Below are 16673 nucleotides of genomic sequence, written 5' to 3'. Positions count from 1 at the left end.
GTAAGCTAAGGACAGCATCATCGCATGCTCAAGCTCTCTCGCGAGGCCGCTACCCATCACTGGAAGAGGGCGTCGTAGCGTTTGAGACAGCTGTACCACTCATAGTCGAAGTTGTCTTGCGGGTTGCACCAGCACTTGCCCTTCTTATGCGCTTCGCCTTGTGGGCAGTGCTGGAACGGATTGTGACGGTAGCCTGCCGAGTAATCGTCAACCATAGCTGATGGTCAGGATCCATACAGGACACATACCAATGTCGTTGAAAAAGTGGATTTCCTCCTTCTTCGCGAACAGCGCCGCGCCGATACTGTGTACCGGCGCATCTCCCCATCGCTGATGCGGACGATCAGCGGGAACACTGAGCCAAGTATGGGCGCGACGCACCTCGTAGTAGAAGCCACCCTTCTCGTCAAGGAAATCGAAGTACTTTTGGTACGCCTCACCTCTCCAGAAATCAAGGTCGCCGATCTCGAAGTTGCTCCAGACTGTCAGAATTGGTCAGCCTGCATCTTCGGAAATGCATGAAAAGGCTTACAGTGGCACTTGTTATAAGTATCTCCACCATCATCAGAGATGAACTTTAGGGCATTGCCCTCGGGGAGCAAGCCAGGGTTAGCGTTCATAAATTCTACGGAGGAGTCAGAGGAGTTACGAAGGTAACAAGGCGACACGCACCCTTGGTAGCATCCCACAAGGTGGGGATGGTGGCAGGATACTCGTACAGCGAGACAGTGAACCCGTAAACCTTCTTCTGGTCTTGCATGAGGAGTAGGGGCTGAACAGTGACGATGAGACAAGATACCCTGGCATCATGTCGACAGCACTTACATCGTAATGAAGATCACAGAAGAAGTTGACGTCGGGCCTTTACAGCGAGGGTTAGGGAGTAGATCAGCTAAGAAGTGTAGCTACGCACTCGACGCGCCAGTAGTACTTGTACTTGTCGAGGAGGGGTTGCCTGTAGAAAAACTTGTAGACGGTGAGCACTTCGCACCAGGCTAGCATCGACACTTTGAACTCACTCCAGAGTTGAAGCGGCACATGTTACGGTAGGGTACGCTTCCTGGAACTGGAGGTGAGGAGGTCGTCGGCGCGGCCAGTCAGGACTACGCACCTCCGTAGATGACATTGTGGTCAACCATGTCTTTCCTCGCCGCGGACGCCCTGGCCTCATCGATCCACGAGGGCTGGGTCCATTGCTCCTTCGGAATAAGACCGAACTCCACCTTGGCGTCGGTGATGGTCAGAACGCGCCTAAACGTCGGTGAGTAATGGGCCGCGGAAGAGCCGAAACAAGGCGCACTGCTTGAATTCTTCGGTAAAAGGCTCCTCGTTCAGGAACACGTAAGGGTACTGGAACTCCTTGTTGAACCGATCCTCTGGTGCAGGATGAGAACTTGGGCAGGACGTAGGCAGGGCGACAACGCACCAACTTGCTTCATGCTAACCATGACTCCATTGAGGTCGCCGTTACGAGCCAGCATCACGAAGGTAGCGTTCGCTTTGCGAGACTGGATGGGGGTTTTAGGGGGCACGTAGCGGTCTTCTGCGATGCCGTCCTCATACGGGGGTGGGATCCGGAGCCGGTCAACTGCTCTGAGAGACGCGAGATGGAGGTCGCGCGGCCATAATCCTCGTGCGAGAAGCTCAGTATGAAGTGTAAGCTCAGCTACGTGTCTCTGGAATGAGTGGGAGGTCGAGGTCGACGAAGAGGAGGGGAGATACGCACGACGATGGCCAGTACCAAGACCACATAACGCATAGGCGTCATCATGTCGGGCAGGGGACGGGGCCGCTGGGAGGCGGCGGTGCGAAAGGAGCGGCAGGAAGTGGGAGAGAGGGAGAGAGGGAGATGGGAGTGCAGCTGGGCCTGCGAAATCGCGTTCTCGCAGCCGTGGCGCTGCCACCCGACCGCAGGCCCAGCGTCTGTGTCGGCACCGCAGGCCTGAGCACCCCACACCTTGTAAGTTGTAACAAGCGAGATCTATATGTAGTACCGTGTGGGAGTATAACGGTTCGTTGGTGTAGTTGGTTATCACGTCTGTCTCACAAGGACGATCTCGGGATCGAACACTATAGCTTGTTCACAGGAGGTCTCCGGTTCGATCTCGGATCGAACCATTTTGTGCCCCGTACCCCTGACTCGCGATATTTGTTGGTCGGACATGTCGCCATGGCGAGGAGTCCCCAATATTAATCCGGCGACCGGGTGGTGTAGTACTAGGTCCGCCGCAGGTCTCGCCGCCGAAGATACTTACAGTTCTGGCAAGAATTCATCATCATCATCATCATCATCAGCATCATCAGCAGCAGCAGGTCTCGCCGGAATTGTCCATGGTGGAACGCACATACGCGATTGGAAGAAACGGTTTCCGGTGTGAGCTAGCTGTACCGAGTGCAGTCAATCGATGGTTGAAGCAAATTAATACCCAAAGGCCAGGTGTTTGTGAAGACACGCTGAATGTTTCAAATGTTGCTGCAACTCCATTCAAACATGACGAATTCCAAAGTTCCATTCAGATTACACATTATGTATATAGTACATCCTACCTTGCGATGACAGCGACGACGATGACCGTAGAGATACATTTACATAACCAGCGCATGCATGATTCATATCCAACTCTAAGATCTCGCATAGATCACGGAGACACTGTCTGCAAGGGGCCCCGCCAGCGGAACCGTTCAAGCCGTCGTGTTCCTCACCGGGACGGACACATGGCCGTGTTGAGTATATGGATAACCTGAAGTTTGGTGGCTCGGAGGTTGCGCCGGAGTGGCACTTGGAGCAACCTGCTGAACCTGCTGCGGCTGTGCGGCCGGTTGCCCTTGTGCTTGAACCTGAGCTTGAAGGGCCTGCTGTTGCGTGAGCAGGTTCGCCCTGAACGACTTCTGGTACGGAGGACGACCGTTCTCCGGGATCTCCTCTCCAACGTCGAACGTCACCCCCGGGCGACGACGCCGCACCTTCCCCCGCCCCTGTTGGGCACTCTCCTCGTTGTTCCGCCACTCATGCGCTGCGGTGAGGGGGTCGCGCAGAGGTGGCGAGAGACGACCGGCGGTTGAACTCCTCGTCGAGTTGCGCGTTGAGTCACCGCCGGTGAGCATCGCGTTGAGCTAGGAGAGGACGTCACGCTCAGCATCAAGGTTCCAGAACGACGATGACAGACATGACTTACAACGGTCCCATCCACTGCATCGACCGACGCGGTGGAGATGGTGCGATACTTGCGTGACGAGAAGAGCTTGAACGCGGTAAATGCATTTTTCGTTGCACCAGTTGTGGCACCTGGGACGGGGGCGGGGACCGGAGCGATCAAACTAATCCTACGTTGTCCCGGCAGTTCACTCTGCTTCTGAGCAAGGGGCATAGTCCTTGGCGGCTCAGAAGCTGTGGGTACGTTGTCCACCTGGCGACAGGCATAGAACTGTGAGATTTCATCGGGTTGACTCGGTTGCGACAGCTGCCGTTCGCGTCTTTGGATGTGGAGAGGAGGGGCTTCCACTTCGCGCTCTTTGGGGGGCGTGGAACGAGAACGGAAGATGCTGAAGGATGGGAAGAACTTCTTCTTCCCGTCCCTGTCCCTGTCCTTCTCCTTCACCGTACTCTTTGACGAAGTACGAGAAAGAGGAACGATAGGTGCTGACGTCTGCGGGAGCATGGACGGCGCGAGCGATGAGGGGGTGAGCAGAATATCTTGTTGTCCGCCCTCCGTCGAATTCACTCGAGGACGAGGGTGCCCGCGGCTGGGAAGGCTCTGGGAGGCGTAACCGGACTGCATTCGGCCTGCATACTGTGGATCAGAGGCCGTTCTCGAGTGATGTGAGGGGTGCGGGTGATAGGGTGTGATCGTCGAATGCGCAGGGCCTGGAGCGGGGTACGACTGATTACGGGGATGCTGTGCAGGAGCCGAATGGAGAGGGGGGTTCTTGCTAGACGGCGATGACACGGTGTTCAACCGAAGAGGACGAATAGTCGGCGCCGGAGAAGCTGCGGAGCGTGAGGGGGGCCGAGCTGCAGCGGCGGGGTTGGACGGTGCAGCAGCTTGCACAGGGTCTGGTAGACGAACTCCGATCTCGTTCGCCAGACCTGCACGGCTCTGGGAGTAAGACGCAAATGGCTGGGGCTGCTGGCCACCACTATAGCTTGCAGCAACGGATGCGAAGTTGTATGAATCGTATGGGATGGTCGAAGTTTGGGTACTGTAAGATGGTGACTGAGTGGCTACAATGGGCGTGAAAGACGAGGGATAGGCATTAGGGTATCCTGACGGAGCGGGCGAACGGTAACGTTCCGGGTATGATGAAGAGGCGTTAGGCTGGCGAGAAGTCGTGACGGCGTCGTGACGAGCAGAAGGCTGCTGCAGGGTGGCGGAACTAGTGCGGTGAGTGGGAAGGTGCTGTTGAGAGCCGTTTGGAGAGGGCTTCGTGGGGCCACCATGAGATATCGTGTCATTAGAGATGTTGCGATGGGAGTGGAGCCGTCCAGAGGGAGAATGTTTTGGTGTTCCTGACGACCCTGCGGACACTGCAAGACCGACTACGGCGGGTGATCCCGACATATGAGATTGCAGACGCGGGGGTCCTGCCTCAAGAGACGAGGGTTTGGGGGATCGCATATCGGAGGTACCTCCATGGGAGTAGGCCGTTGTATGAGCGGGCGCAGAGGCACCTGGGTAGGTCGAGCCCCGCTTGGGACTAGCGGAAGCGGTTGGTTGACTGTGTGAAGGGTTGGGTCGTGTCGCTGAGTCTTCATACAATGGGAAACGAGCAGACAGATCCTGTGCAGGCTGCTTAGCCACAGAGCGATTTGCATCAGTGGCACGTGAAGATGGCGTCGTTGACTGCAAGTACGCAGCCAGCTGTGCCGCTGCACTGGGAGAGGCTTTTGATCGTGACTCTGAAGACGGTTGAGGTCGAGTGGACAACTGTACAGGAGCTTGCGGTTGCTGGACTGACGTATTGGTGTAGTGAGCGTACGATGGCGCTGTGGAAGGAGGTCGGACGACAACATCTGGAACAGAGGGGTGAGGTTGCTGATATGTAGGGTGGTGCTGCTGATGTGCTGATGATTCAGGTTGTCGTGTCGATGCCGTAGTTGACGAAGCCTTGGCAAGCGTAGGTATGGTTTGAGGATCGGCCGGACCCTGCCCAGCGCGAATTTTGACTAACTGCGCTCGTTGAAATGTAGTCAGACCTACAAGTGAAGGAGGTTTGCCTTGAGAAAGAGTCGCCGGCGGAGGCGCTGTCGATGACGACACACCGTTTGTGACTCTCTGGGAAGTATCGGCGATTGGGGCTGCCGACCGCGTCGGGGCGTCATGCTGGTGCTGTAGACGGCCTTGCATCAACACGAGGCTTTCATCCGGGTGGACGGCATGAATGCTCGCCTGGCGATACCAAGCACTTGCGATCTCCTGACTGGATGTTGGTGCTGTCACGGGCTGTGGGTCTGTACTCATGGTCCTCGACTTGTGATGGGATGTGTCTCCGTGTGTCCTGTGCTTCCGCTGAGGAGGCGATCAGTTCACGAGGAAGGCCGCACGAAATAAAGGTACTCACACGTTCCTTGGGAGCGGTGGGAGCTTTTTCGTTCTCGCTGCCCGACGGGCCGGACGATTGTCCACGTTGGAGGCTTCCCTGCTCCCGCTGGTGCCTTTCTGTCCTGCGCGACTGCTGAAGCCATATTCAGTACTGTCCATCGCCCTTCCATACACTGCGTCAGACTGACCCGTTCCGTGATAGACTGCTCCTGCTCGCTGCTTTCGATACCGGACTCCTGCCCGGCCTGGTGGGAAGACGCGTACTGCCGATGAGGCCGATGAGGCTTCGAAGACGTCCGCTCGCGCCGGTACCCGGGCGGAGGGACGGGAATTGGTGGATCATCCCTGTCAGACGTATACGGATATGATGCCTCGGCGGCGGTCGCGGCTGCTCCTCGTCCAGCAGAGGTCAATCCAATCCACGGAGCGGTGGAGAGCGGTGCGGCCTGCTGGGGCTGCGTGGAGGGAGGCCGGGCGTGGTCCTATCAAGGCGCCGCAACGTTTAAGGGGACGAGAAATATGTGATGTCAGAGGAACGTACTGGGTATCCCGCTGGGTTCCTGTCCACAGACCTCTGGGCAGTCGGAGCGGCCTGCACATGTGCAGTCTGGTACGCGCTTGCAGCATCCTGCGGTCGCGTTTCCGCGGTAGCCCTCCCCGCGCGATCCTTCCGGTGCTCTCGCGGCCGCTCTGCTCTATCTTTGCTTGGCCGTCCCGCCCCATCGTCCCGCGCCTGCTCCTTTTCCCGACGCCTCCTTCGCTCCTTGTCCTCCGCCTTCTCCACCACGGGGTCGCGAGTCCTGGGCTGAGCAGCGTCACGAGAAGTAGCCTTTTCACGATCTTTCTCCCGTTCTCGATGTTGCCTTGAAGAGGAGCCTGGGTCCTGCGCAACCTGGCCATGCACTGCGACGTGCTCAGCATACGCGACATTGCTCTGAGGTTGTAGGGTGGCGTTCTGATACGCTTGTTGACTGCGGTGACCGGACCGCGAGGGTTTGGTAGTGTCGAGTGCCTTCTCTTTGGATGATGGAGGACTGTGCCGGTCTGTCTTCTTTTGAAGGTAGTGACGAAGGTCGTAGTAGGAATCCGGAGGCTGATACTGCGCGGAGGGGTTGGAAGAGGGTGGCACGGTGTAATACGCGGATTGTTCTGCCGTGGACGATCGGTCCTGACTTGAGGATTTGTGGCGGCGGGAGTAGGTGGCTGCTGAGTCAAGCGGATCCACAGCGTCCACTCGCCGAGAGCTGCGATGTTTTCGCGTCGCATCCGTGTCTGTACTGTTATGCCGCTGGGTGGTAGCCATCGTTTGACGAGGGCGGTCCGAGTCCGAGTCGTTGGGCTGCCATGGACCGTAGCTGTCTTTGCGCGTACGATGACGGGTGGTCATCGCGTAGGGAGAGAGATACGCAGGAGAAGGAGAGGAAGGCTAACTGGTCTAGGTCTGAGTTAATATGGGAGGCGGTCGTCGGATAGAATGAGTGTTATGTACAAGTGGGCGGCCTCGAGGCCGGAGCAGAGCGCGAGCTAAAGTTCCACTTGCGGCCCTTACGTATCGCCTCCGCGACGCGCCCCTTCATTTCCACACGCTCCTCCCCATGTTCTGTTCACCGTCTAACCCGCTCCATCGTCGCAGACACTTGCCTGTTGCTCAGCAATTTCTCATAATGGACGGACTCGTTTGTGGTCCAACTTTTAGGGTAGCAGCAATCAACTTCGACCATAGAGATCTGCACGAGGCGCAAATATTTGTAGTCCCGCCTGCCGTCAACACCGCATTGTCCTACCTGCAAATCCCCGACTCTAGCTGGAGCCCCAACGATGTCGCACAAAACGCACATGTAGATTCCATTATATCATACAACCATGGATCCACGACGATATCGAAGGCTGTCTACAAGAGATGTGTGCAGGGACTACGAACGGACAGTGTTATGAGATGCCCAGATAGCAACGCAGTCCGATGGTAGCCCCGCGCGAAGGCTGCAAAGGAGCGGGGAGCGAACTCCAACCACCAATCCAAGAACAGAATCGGCGACGGCCACCCTTCCACAGCTTGGTCTTACACGATTTTGACTCATTACACGACAGTAGACAGCGGAAAAGCTGGTGGAGCTCTGAAGCTCCCTGTCGAGACAATTTAAGGATCGTGTGGAAGCAGATATGAAATCAGCATTCGCGTTATGGGGCTGGAAGCAGACCGAGAGCTCGAGCAAGTAGAGCACTCGATAAGCTTTCAGCCCCACGAGGCGTGTCTTGTGTCGAATGAGGTCGCGGTAAGAGGCAGAGAAATGCGGTTGGGAGGCGCCGGTGCCGCAAGCGCTTCGTGCCGCTTTGTCATTCCCCAGAACCGGCAGGAGATTCCCACCGGCGACGGGCGAGATTCTGGGTGCGTACGGGAGGAAGAGCCAGTGCAGGCCTCCTTGCACATCGTCCACATTTCTTCTCCCCTCCGTCCCCTCCCCGCAATCATTTCCGCAGCGGGTCTACTTTCGTCATCATCGGAGGATTGATTTCTCGTCTTCTTTCACCATGGTGCGTTCTCTGTTCCTCGGTTCGGCGGCTGCTTGATTGGCGTGCGTCATAGAGTGATACTATGGACACCCTCGACGAGAAGGCGAATGGAGGACCACCGATGGAGGTTGAGGAGATCGTGTCTGTCAATGATCGTGAGTTTCCCTCCCAGATTCTTCCCTTCCCTTCTTCATCGTGATGTGCTCCGAATACAGATGAGGCGTTCGCGCATAAGCATATGCCAGACCTCGGGCACGACATCAAAGAGTTCAAGGTGTTCTCTTGGAAGATTACGAATTGGAAGAAGCTAGAAAAGAAGATCACCGGCCCAGACTTTGAATGTGGAGGGCACAAATGGTATGGTTCACTAACGGTACGACAATGTGCTCCTTCTCACACCGTGTGGCGCGCAGGCGCATACTCCTCTTCCCTTTCGGCAACTCCAACGCACCACCAAATGACACTGTGTCGGTCTATCTCGACTACGCCGAACCCAAACGTGCTCCGGAGGGATGGCATGCCTGTGCACAATTCGCTCTGGTTATCTCCAACCCACTCGACCCCACCATCTACACCGTTAGCCGTACGTAGTGTGCAACTGCCCACACACGTCAATATGTTTGTCAGTCTCACATGCCATTCTGTAGATGCCCACCACCGTTTCATTGCCGAGGAGTGCGACTGGGGATTCACGCGATTCAGCGAGTTGCGCAAGCTCTTCACTGTGCAAGATGGGCATACCCGGCCTACTATTGAAGAAGAAACAGCGGAAGTAAGCGTGTTCGTCCGTGTTTTGGAAGATCCGACTGGCGTGCTCTGGCACAACTTCGTCAAGTAAGCCGCTCAGCCATCTAGCCTTACTCAGCACGACCTGACATTCAACTTCCCAGCTATGACTCGAAGAAGGAGACTGGCTTCGTAGGGTTGAAGAATCAAGGAGCGACGTGTTATATGAACTCCTTGTTGCAGTCCTTTTTCTGCACACCCTCGTTCCGAAAGGTACGCAGGGAGTATATGACCAAAGTTTGATGTACCGCTAAGCTCTTCATGTAGGCTGTCTACCAGATTCCCACGGAAGACGACCACCCAACAGAAAGCGTTCCATTGGCGTTGCAGCGGGTATTCTACCATCTGCAAACATCCGATCAGCCAGTCGGTGAGCCGCCTAATCGACATCCACGATGGGCTCGTTTGTTGACTGAGTCCTAGGGACTACCGAGCTCACTAAATCGTTTGGATGGAAGTCACTAGACTCATTCTTGCAGCACGATGTACAAGAGTTCAATCGTGTGCTTCAAGACAAGCTGGAGATGAAGATGAAGGTTAGTCTTTGAGTGAGGCCCGCGGTGAACTTTCCATCAATGTTTTACTAGGGCACGAAAGCGGAGGGAGCCATCCAGAAGCTCTTCGTCGGCAAGATGAAGAGTTACATCAAGTGTGTGAATGTCGACTTCGAGTCGTCGCGCATTGAGGAGTTCAACGGTAGGATTATACACGTTTATTGTGAACATTGATAATCATTCTCTGGTAAGATATCCAACTGAACGTCAAGGGCATGAAGAACTTGTACGAGTCATTCAAAGACTACGTGGCCGTTGAGACTTTGGATGGCGAGAACAAGTACATGGCCGAAGGATATGGCCTGCAAGAAGCAAGGAAGGGTATCGTCTTCCAATCATTCCCGCCAGTGCTCCATCTACAGCTCAAACGTTTCGAGTACGACATTCAACGTGATGCTATGGTTAAGGTACGTCGGCCTACTCTCTGGACTTCATGAAATGGATGCTGACTTTTGATCAGATCAACGATCGCCACGAATTTCCATTCGAGATTGATCTTGGAGAATTCCTCGACGAGACTGCTGACCGGTCACACCCTTGGGTGTACAAGCTCCATGGTGTATTGGTTCACTCCGGCGACCTTCATGGTGGCCACTACTTCGCCCTGATCAAGCCCGATCGGCAAACAAGGTGGCTCAAGTTCGACGATGATCGTGTCACGCCGGTGACTGATCGAGAAGTACTCGAAGAGAACTACGGAGGGGAAGCCTTGAATGGCCTGGTCCCGCCTATGCAGCGCAACCAGGTTCGCTCTGTGAAGCGTTTCACGAACGCTTACATGCTTGTGTACGTGCGTGAGAGCGCCATCGATGAAGTTCTGGCTCCATGGAAGGATGAGGATACGCCCGCACACTTGAGTGAGTTCCGGTCGTGTGACATTTACACAAGGCACACTGACCCTTCGACAGAACGCCGGCTAGAGGAGGAACGCTTGCAAATGGAAGCGAAGAAGCGCGAGCGCGAGGAACAGCACCTGTATCTCACTGCCAAGGTTATCACCGATCAGACATTCTCCGACCACGAAGGCTTTGACCTGGCGACCTTCGATGAACGGAATTGGCCTGCTACTGAGTTACCTACGTTCCGCGTACTCAAGAACGAGCCTTACAGCACATTCAAGGCACGTGTGGCGCAACACTTCAACTACCCGGAGAGTCAAGTCCGACTATGGGTCTTGGTTAACCGGCAGAACAAGACTGTTCGACCTGACACTCATATTCCGGAGAATGAACCTCAGCTCAGTAAGTATTCTGACCTGTCTCTTCATTTATGAACTCTAAATCTCTTCAGCTGTTGAGGTGATTCGCAACAACATGGCCGTCCGCCAGCAGAATGATCTCCGCCTGTACTTGGATGTCATTTCTGATCCTGTGCACGTATGTCATCTCAGCACTTGGCGTTCCTTCAATGATCTCACGCCTGCGCAATATTAGCCCGAGCTCCCGGCAGGATCTATCATGATCTTCCTCAAGCACTTCGACATCGCAAACCAGAGACTCACTGGTGTTGGCAAGATTTACGTCCCCCGAGCCAATAAAGTGTCCGACCTCATTCCTCTTATCAACGAGCGCATGCGATGGACGCCTGGAACACCTCTGAAGCTCTATGAGGCAAGTGATCCGTCCATTCCATGGCTTAGAATCGTATACCGACAAATTCAAACAGGAAATCAAGCCTGGCATGATCGAGCTCATGAAGCCCAAGCTCACCTTCACGCAGAGCGAGATCCAGGATGGCGACATCATCTGCTTCCAGGTCGACATGACGGAGAAAGAGTAGGCCAGAATCTCTAGGTTTCGTGGCGATATTCTGACTGCTTCTAGGCTGCACGACTATGAGGCACAAGGGCTGTACCCGAACCCAGTTCAGTACTACGACTTCCTGCAGAACCGCGTCATGGTGCTGTTTAGGCCGAAGTTCGAGGAAACGGACGCGGAGCATCCCGAGTTCCACCTGACTCTCAGCAAGAAGCAGAACTACGACACCGTAAGCATCTGGCTTCTCTTTCTGTGGGACCACACGTTGAGACAAGCCACCTTAGATGTCTGCGAAGGTAGGAGAGCGACTAGGTTGGGACCCGATCAAGTTGCGCTTCACGACAACGCACTCCTCCAACGGCTCGGCCAAGTCGGTTCTCAAGCGTTCTCTGAACCAGAGCATACAGGAGATCATGCAGCCGAACTACGTCAACCCGCAAACGACTGTAATTTTGTACGAGAAACTGGAGGTCTCCATCGTCGAGCTCGAGACAAAGCGCTCTCTCAAGGTCGTGTGGACTGGCATCCACAATAAGGAGGAGTCGACACACAACTTCTTGCTTCCGAAGACAAGCGTGGTGCACGACCTTGCTGCGGATCTTTCGAAGCAAGTCAAGCTCTCGCCTGGCGGGACAGGCAAGATCCGTGTCTTCGAGGTCTCCAAGGACGGCAAGACGCAGAAGGAGTTTACCAGCTCGGAGATGATCGGCAACATCCCGGACCCTGTTGAGCTCTATGCTGAGGTCGGTTGTGCGTCGGTCCTCTGCCCAAGCGTATGTTGAGATTTCAATGTGTGCCAGGAAATCCCTCGCGAAGAGCTCGAGGCGGAGGAAGCAGACAAGGTCATCAGCGTGTTCCACTTCTCCAAAGAGGTGTCTCGAACGCACGGTGTGCCTTTCCGCTTCGTCGTGAAGCCGGTGCGTGCCCGAGCAGTCACGCTACGCAGGACGTATTGGAAGCTGACGGTGCATGCCTTTTTAGAACGAGAAGTTCTCCGAGACGAAGAAGCGTCTTCAGGTACGAATAGGCGCACCGGACAAGGACTTCGCCAAGTATCGCTTCGCCTTGATCCAAGTCGCGACCTTCAAGCAGCCGTCATACATCGAAGATGGTACGCCTCTTCGCATTTATCTTAATGTTCCTGGCGTTTACTTGTTGCTCCGCAGATGACAACATCTACGACCATAAGTTTGCTCCAGAAGACGTCCTTGGTTTGGATCACGTAGACAAGTCCGGCAAGACGCGCACGGGAGCAGGAGAGAAGGCTATCGTGATTCGCGGTTGATGGACGGACTTGCAGCTCGACTCCTGCAGCGTTAGCGTTCGCGTCACCTCTCACCTCGGCCTGCTCTGTTTTTCATACATGTATTTTCTGTTCTGACTATCTCGCGTTCCCTTACCACACTGCACAACTGTGCGGTTCGCGCTGCGTTTATGACTGTACATCATCCCCAATCGTATTGCCCGCATGAAAGATGACACAGGAAATAATATGCATCGCAACGACGTGTAGGACTGGGCTACTTTCGCTTCTTCGACTTCTTCGAGGGAGACTGAGGGAGGTTGAAATCAGCCGGTGGCCTATGAGGTGAGAGACGACGAGTTACTGACTTTGGGCGACTTTCCAGGCGATGAGGGTGTGGGCGAAACCGAACGCTCGCTGTCGCTGAAGGCACCACTCTCTGAGTTCGCACTTCCTGGGGGAGCCAACCCATTTGATTTCATTGCGGGCGATACTGGGGTCAGTGGACGGGCAGGTGTCGACGGGGAAGAGACCGCGGAGTTGTTTCCAGAGAGTGTAGGGGGAGGAGCCTCAACAGTCAGAGTGGGAAGGGGATATTTGCCATACTTGCGCTCTGCAGGCGGGTTCCACACATTATTCCGAGCATCGCTAGCATAAGACTGACAGTACACACCTGCTTCAGCACGGATGGCAGGGATCTTCTCTACGAGGGAGCGCATTTTCTCGTTGTGCATCATCTCAGTCGCGGTTTGGAAGATGACACTTCCCCAGCCCTCCACGTACGCGTTCGCCTCGGCGGCGACCTCGAGGATCTCGGCTTCGAGCTCCTTCTCAGCGGCGAGGAGACTGTTCCACAGATCGTCGCCAATGGAGCCCTTCTGGAGGAGGTTCTGGAGCGCAGGCTTGTCTTCGCGGATACGGATTATGCGGGTGACATCGGTCATGGCACGGCGGACGAGAGCAGCCTTGAGGAGGGTTTCGGGAGCAGGAGGATCGGACATTTGCAGGAGCGAGAAGTAGACATTGCGCTCCTCGTGTGAGGGGAAGTAAGGCTCGAAGGTCTTGCCTAGGGTCGCGAGAGCGAGATTAGCAGCGCATCATAGGCACACAAAAAGGCTTGGTACAAACGCGCGTTTCTACAGCGGTAGTAGGAGCTGAAAATGAGGAGCGAGCCAAATACAATAAGGACATAGAGAACGGGGACGAGGACGGAGGTCATCGCAACACACGGCGAGGCGGAAGGAGGAGGAGAGCAGGCGAACGTGGACTGCGAGTGCGATCTGAGCTGGCAAACGACGTGCCTGCCTTGCGCTCGCGTGGCACTCACGTGTACGGCGGCCTGACTAAGCCGTTTCCGCCCCGACGGCGGCGCCAGGGCGTTTCCGGTCGAATGCCGGACCCGGTCATGCCGCACCCGGGCTGGACGTGAGGCCCGGCGCGTCGGGCACATGAAATGCAGGCAGGGCGAGCGCGAGTATTTACCCCGCACCCTGCCCCGCATTCACCACCCTTCTCTTCCCCCGACCGATCCGCAATGTTCAAGAACTCCGCTGCGATTGCCCAACGTCTCGCGCGGAGCCGTGGGCAGACGCGCTTCGCCTCCACCAAGGTCTCTGTCCATCCGCCTGTTGCGCACGTCCGCGCGTTCTGACCCCGCTCTGCATGCAACGTTAGAGTGTGAGAGAGGTCCTCGAGGAAGTGGTTCCCAAGAAGCAACTCCAGCTCAAACAGCTCGTGTGTCTTCCTGCTTTTTCTTCATGACGGGTGTGTCGGTGCTCACCTCCTCACAGAAAACCGAGCACAGCCAAGCAGTTATCGGGGAGATCAAGGTGCGCGCACTACGACCCTCTGCTGTGCACGCTATCTGTTAAGCGACGTGGTAGGTCGAGCATGTCGTTGGTGGTATGCGTGGTTGAAGTCAATGATGTGGGAGGCATCAGTGTTGGACCCCAACGAGGTCAGTCTGTCACTCGTCCGACGACACCAGCTTACCTGCGAACTACAGGGCATTCGCTTCCACGGCCTCAGCATTCCGAGTGTCAGAAGGTGCTGCCCCCTGCTCCAGGCGGCAAGGAGGTCATTGCGGAGAGCATGCTCTGGCTGCTTCTCACCGGAAAGGTTCCCACCGAAGCTGAGACGCGCCAACTCTCTCGTGAGCTCGCTGAGAAGGGGGAGCTACCCGAATACATTGAGAAGCTCATTGATTCGTAAGTAGTGCCATCACAGTTGTTCCTGCCTTTACCCGAAATGTTCACACCACTCTAGGTTGCCCTCGACTCTGCACCCCATGACCCAGCTTGGCATGGGTGTCGCTGCGCTCAATCACGAGAGCAAGTTCCAGGCCGCCTATGAACGCGGCATCAAGAAGAGCGAGTACTGGACATACGCACTTGAGGATTCCTTGGACCTGCTCGCACGCCTCCCCACCCTTGCTGCACGCATTTACCGGAATGTGTACCACCCCGGAAAGCCCATTCCGAAAGTCAACAAGGACCTCGACTTGGTTGGTGAGTGCGCGGATGCTTTTTCACCCGAGCAGCGTACTAACTCCGCATCACAGGCAACTACGTGAATATGCTTGGCTTCGGTGACAACCACGATTTGACCGAATATCTCCGCCTTTACATTGCTATTCATGGTGATCACGAGGGAGGAAACGCGTCCGCCCACACCTCTCGTACGTTCTATCTCGTACACCATTTCTCTGCCTCTCAGCTCAAGTACAACCTCAGACCTCGTTGGTTCCACACTCGCCGACCCGTACCTCTCTTATGCGGCTGGACTATATGCCCTTGCTGGCCCCTGCACGGGTACAGACTGGTCTCTGTGAAACCATGCGCCATATACTGACTCCGTGTTAGCCTCGCCAACCAGGAGGTTCTGAGATGGCAGATGAACATGCAGAAGGAGCTCGGGGATGTTATTACACATGATAACATCAAGGACTTCCTCTGGAGGACCTTGAAGAGCGGCCAGGTTGTTCCGGGGTGCGTAGTATTTGGAACAACTGCTTTTTCTTCACTTCATATTCTAATTTTCATCATAGCTATGGCCACGGCGTTCTTCGAAACCCCGACCCTCGCTTTGACGCCCTTCTGAAGTTTTGTGACACAAGGCCTGGCCTCATGGCTGACCCCATCGTTCAATTGTCAAAAAGGCGCGTATGGCACGTGTGAAGCACACGGCAGTGTATTGACGATGCCGTGCAGACTTTCGAGGTTGCGCCGGGTGTCCTCAAGGAGCATGGCAAATCCAAGAATCCTTACCCCAACGTTGACGCCGCTTCCGGTAAGCCTGCGTTTCCATCAGGAGAGCAGTGCGGCTGCAACTTTCATTTTGCAGGCTGTGTCTTGTATCACTACGGCCTCCAGGAGTTCAAGGTGAGTTGCATCGTCTTGATACGCTATTATGATCATTGATAGACCCATCAAAGTACTACACGGTTATCTTCGGCGTCTCTCGTGGTATGTGATTCGTCGTCTATCAAGTTCTTGCCTATTTCTGACCATATGTTTACATAGCTCTCGGCTGCCTTACGCAGTATGTGTGGTCTCGTGGTAAGTCATCTCACGTCGGATATCCCTGGCCTACAGCTGTCTCTCCGCTCCGTCCGACTAAATATTCTTGCTCATCATTCTCGCCTAGCCCTTGGACTACCGATCGAGCGTCCTAAATGTGAGTCCAGAATACCGTTTCAGGTGATGAGGAAGGTGTTGATTGTGTTGATTTAGCGCTTTCCATGGATGCCATCCTGCAGCTCGTTAAGTAGAAACGAGGCTGGGACGCTTGATCATGCAGTCTCGACGTGCCACTCCCTCATGCTCGTCTCTCGTTTCGGCTCACGAAATCAACGTCGAGTACTGGATTGAGAACATTATCGCTCTGCTGCACTTCGGGACCCTAACAACCTGTCTCATGAGTTACACAGAAAGGAACACCATGGTTGAGCCTGCTCCTGTAAAATTCGAACATCCTGTCTCTTTCGTCGCAAAGTATGGTACATTGTTACGGAATACTGCACTCGTATGGCGCGCTACGCACAATCAGGTCAACTGGAACTGTCCCGCATTCATACAAGTCATAAGGTCAAGCGTACAAGAAACTCAGAGATCTGGGATCTGAGTAGTGACGAGGGAAACCAAGGAACAATTATATACGCTGAGAAGGGGAAAAGGGAACGTGAAGTGGTAATAAGCGCAGGTACCTTGAGCTGCTGGGGGGCACCTGGTACAGCGCATGTGTCAGGGTTTACTACCAAGAGGATCATCCAAAGTACAAAACA

General features: G+C 55.1%; 4 protein-coding genes and 1 non-coding gene across 5 annotated transcripts; 3 read left to right on the top strand and 2 right to left on the bottom strand.

Moving 5' to 3' along the window:
- Positions 1-56: 56 nt before the first annotated feature.
- Positions 57-1771, bottom strand: BXZ73DRAFT_86230 (glycosyltransferase family 15 protein; the record flags this gene model as incomplete). The annotated part of the gene is made up of 13 exons (XM_048024125.1): positions 57-193; positions 249-330; positions 382-482; positions 533-625; positions 673-772; positions 826-862; positions 914-966; positions 1020-1060; positions 1112-1251; positions 1301-1376; positions 1427-1543; positions 1564-1666; positions 1727-1771. 13 exons carry the CDS (start codon positions 1769-1771, stop codon positions 57-59), a joined length of 1125 nt encoding a protein of 374 aa, XP_047883748.1.
- Positions 1772-2010: 239 nt separating this feature from the next.
- Positions 2011-2118, top strand: BXZ73DRAFT_t6. Its single transcript has one exon. It is a non-coding gene; the product is annotated as a tRNA-Val (tRNA).
- Positions 2119-8133: 6015 nt separating this feature from the next.
- Positions 8134-12433, top strand: BXZ73DRAFT_86229 (cysteine proteinase; the record flags this gene model as incomplete). The annotated part of the gene is made up of 19 exons (XM_048024124.1): positions 8134-8206; positions 8267-8408; positions 8465-8634; positions 8699-8885; positions 8942-9050; positions 9105-9207; positions 9261-9373; positions 9425-9533; positions 9584-9798; positions 9852-10248; positions 10300-10632; positions 10682-10767; positions 10825-11001; positions 11057-11166; positions 11215-11377; positions 11433-11891; positions 11949-12065; positions 12130-12259; positions 12315-12433. The coding sequence occupies 19 exons, from the start codon at positions 8134-8136 to the stop codon at positions 12431-12433; spliced, it is 3312 nt and encodes a 1103-aa protein (XP_047883747.1).
- Positions 12434-12668: 235 nt separating this feature from the next.
- On the bottom strand, positions 12669-13610 carry BXZ73DRAFT_95535 (Pre protein translocase subunit Sec66-domain-containing protein; the record flags this gene model as incomplete). The annotated part of the gene is made up of 4 exons (XM_048026820.1): positions 12669-12701; positions 12760-13004; positions 13065-13457; positions 13520-13610. 4 exons carry the CDS (start codon positions 13608-13610, stop codon positions 12669-12671), a joined length of 762 nt encoding a protein of 253 aa, XP_047883746.1.
- Positions 13611-13925: 315 nt separating this feature from the next.
- On the top strand, positions 13926-16160 carry BXZ73DRAFT_95534 (citrate synthase-like protein; the record flags this gene model as incomplete). Its single annotated transcript, XM_048026819.1, has 16 exons — positions 13926-14000; positions 14066-14125; positions 14182-14220; positions 14275-14293; positions 14397-14598; positions 14657-14898; positions 14952-15068; positions 15124-15217; positions 15253-15378; positions 15438-15552; positions 15601-15679; positions 15734-15771; positions 15825-15855; positions 15913-15948; positions 16037-16066; positions 16123-16160. The coding sequence occupies 16 exons, from the start codon at positions 13926-13928 to the stop codon at positions 16158-16160; spliced, it is 1341 nt and encodes a 446-aa protein (XP_047883745.1).
- Between the last annotated feature and the right edge of the window lie 513 nt (positions 16161-16673).

The sequence above is a fragment of the Epithele typhae genome (assembly GCF_022376455.1).
Source record: "Epithele typhae strain CBS 203.58 chromosome Unknown BXZ73scaffold_1, whole genome shotgun sequence".
Lineage (NCBI taxonomy): Eukaryota > Fungi > Basidiomycota > Agaricomycetes > Polyporales > Epitheliaceae > Epithele > Epithele typhae.
The sequence above is the reverse complement of the archived record's forward strand: the minus strand, read 5'-3'. Positions and strand labels throughout refer to the sequence as shown.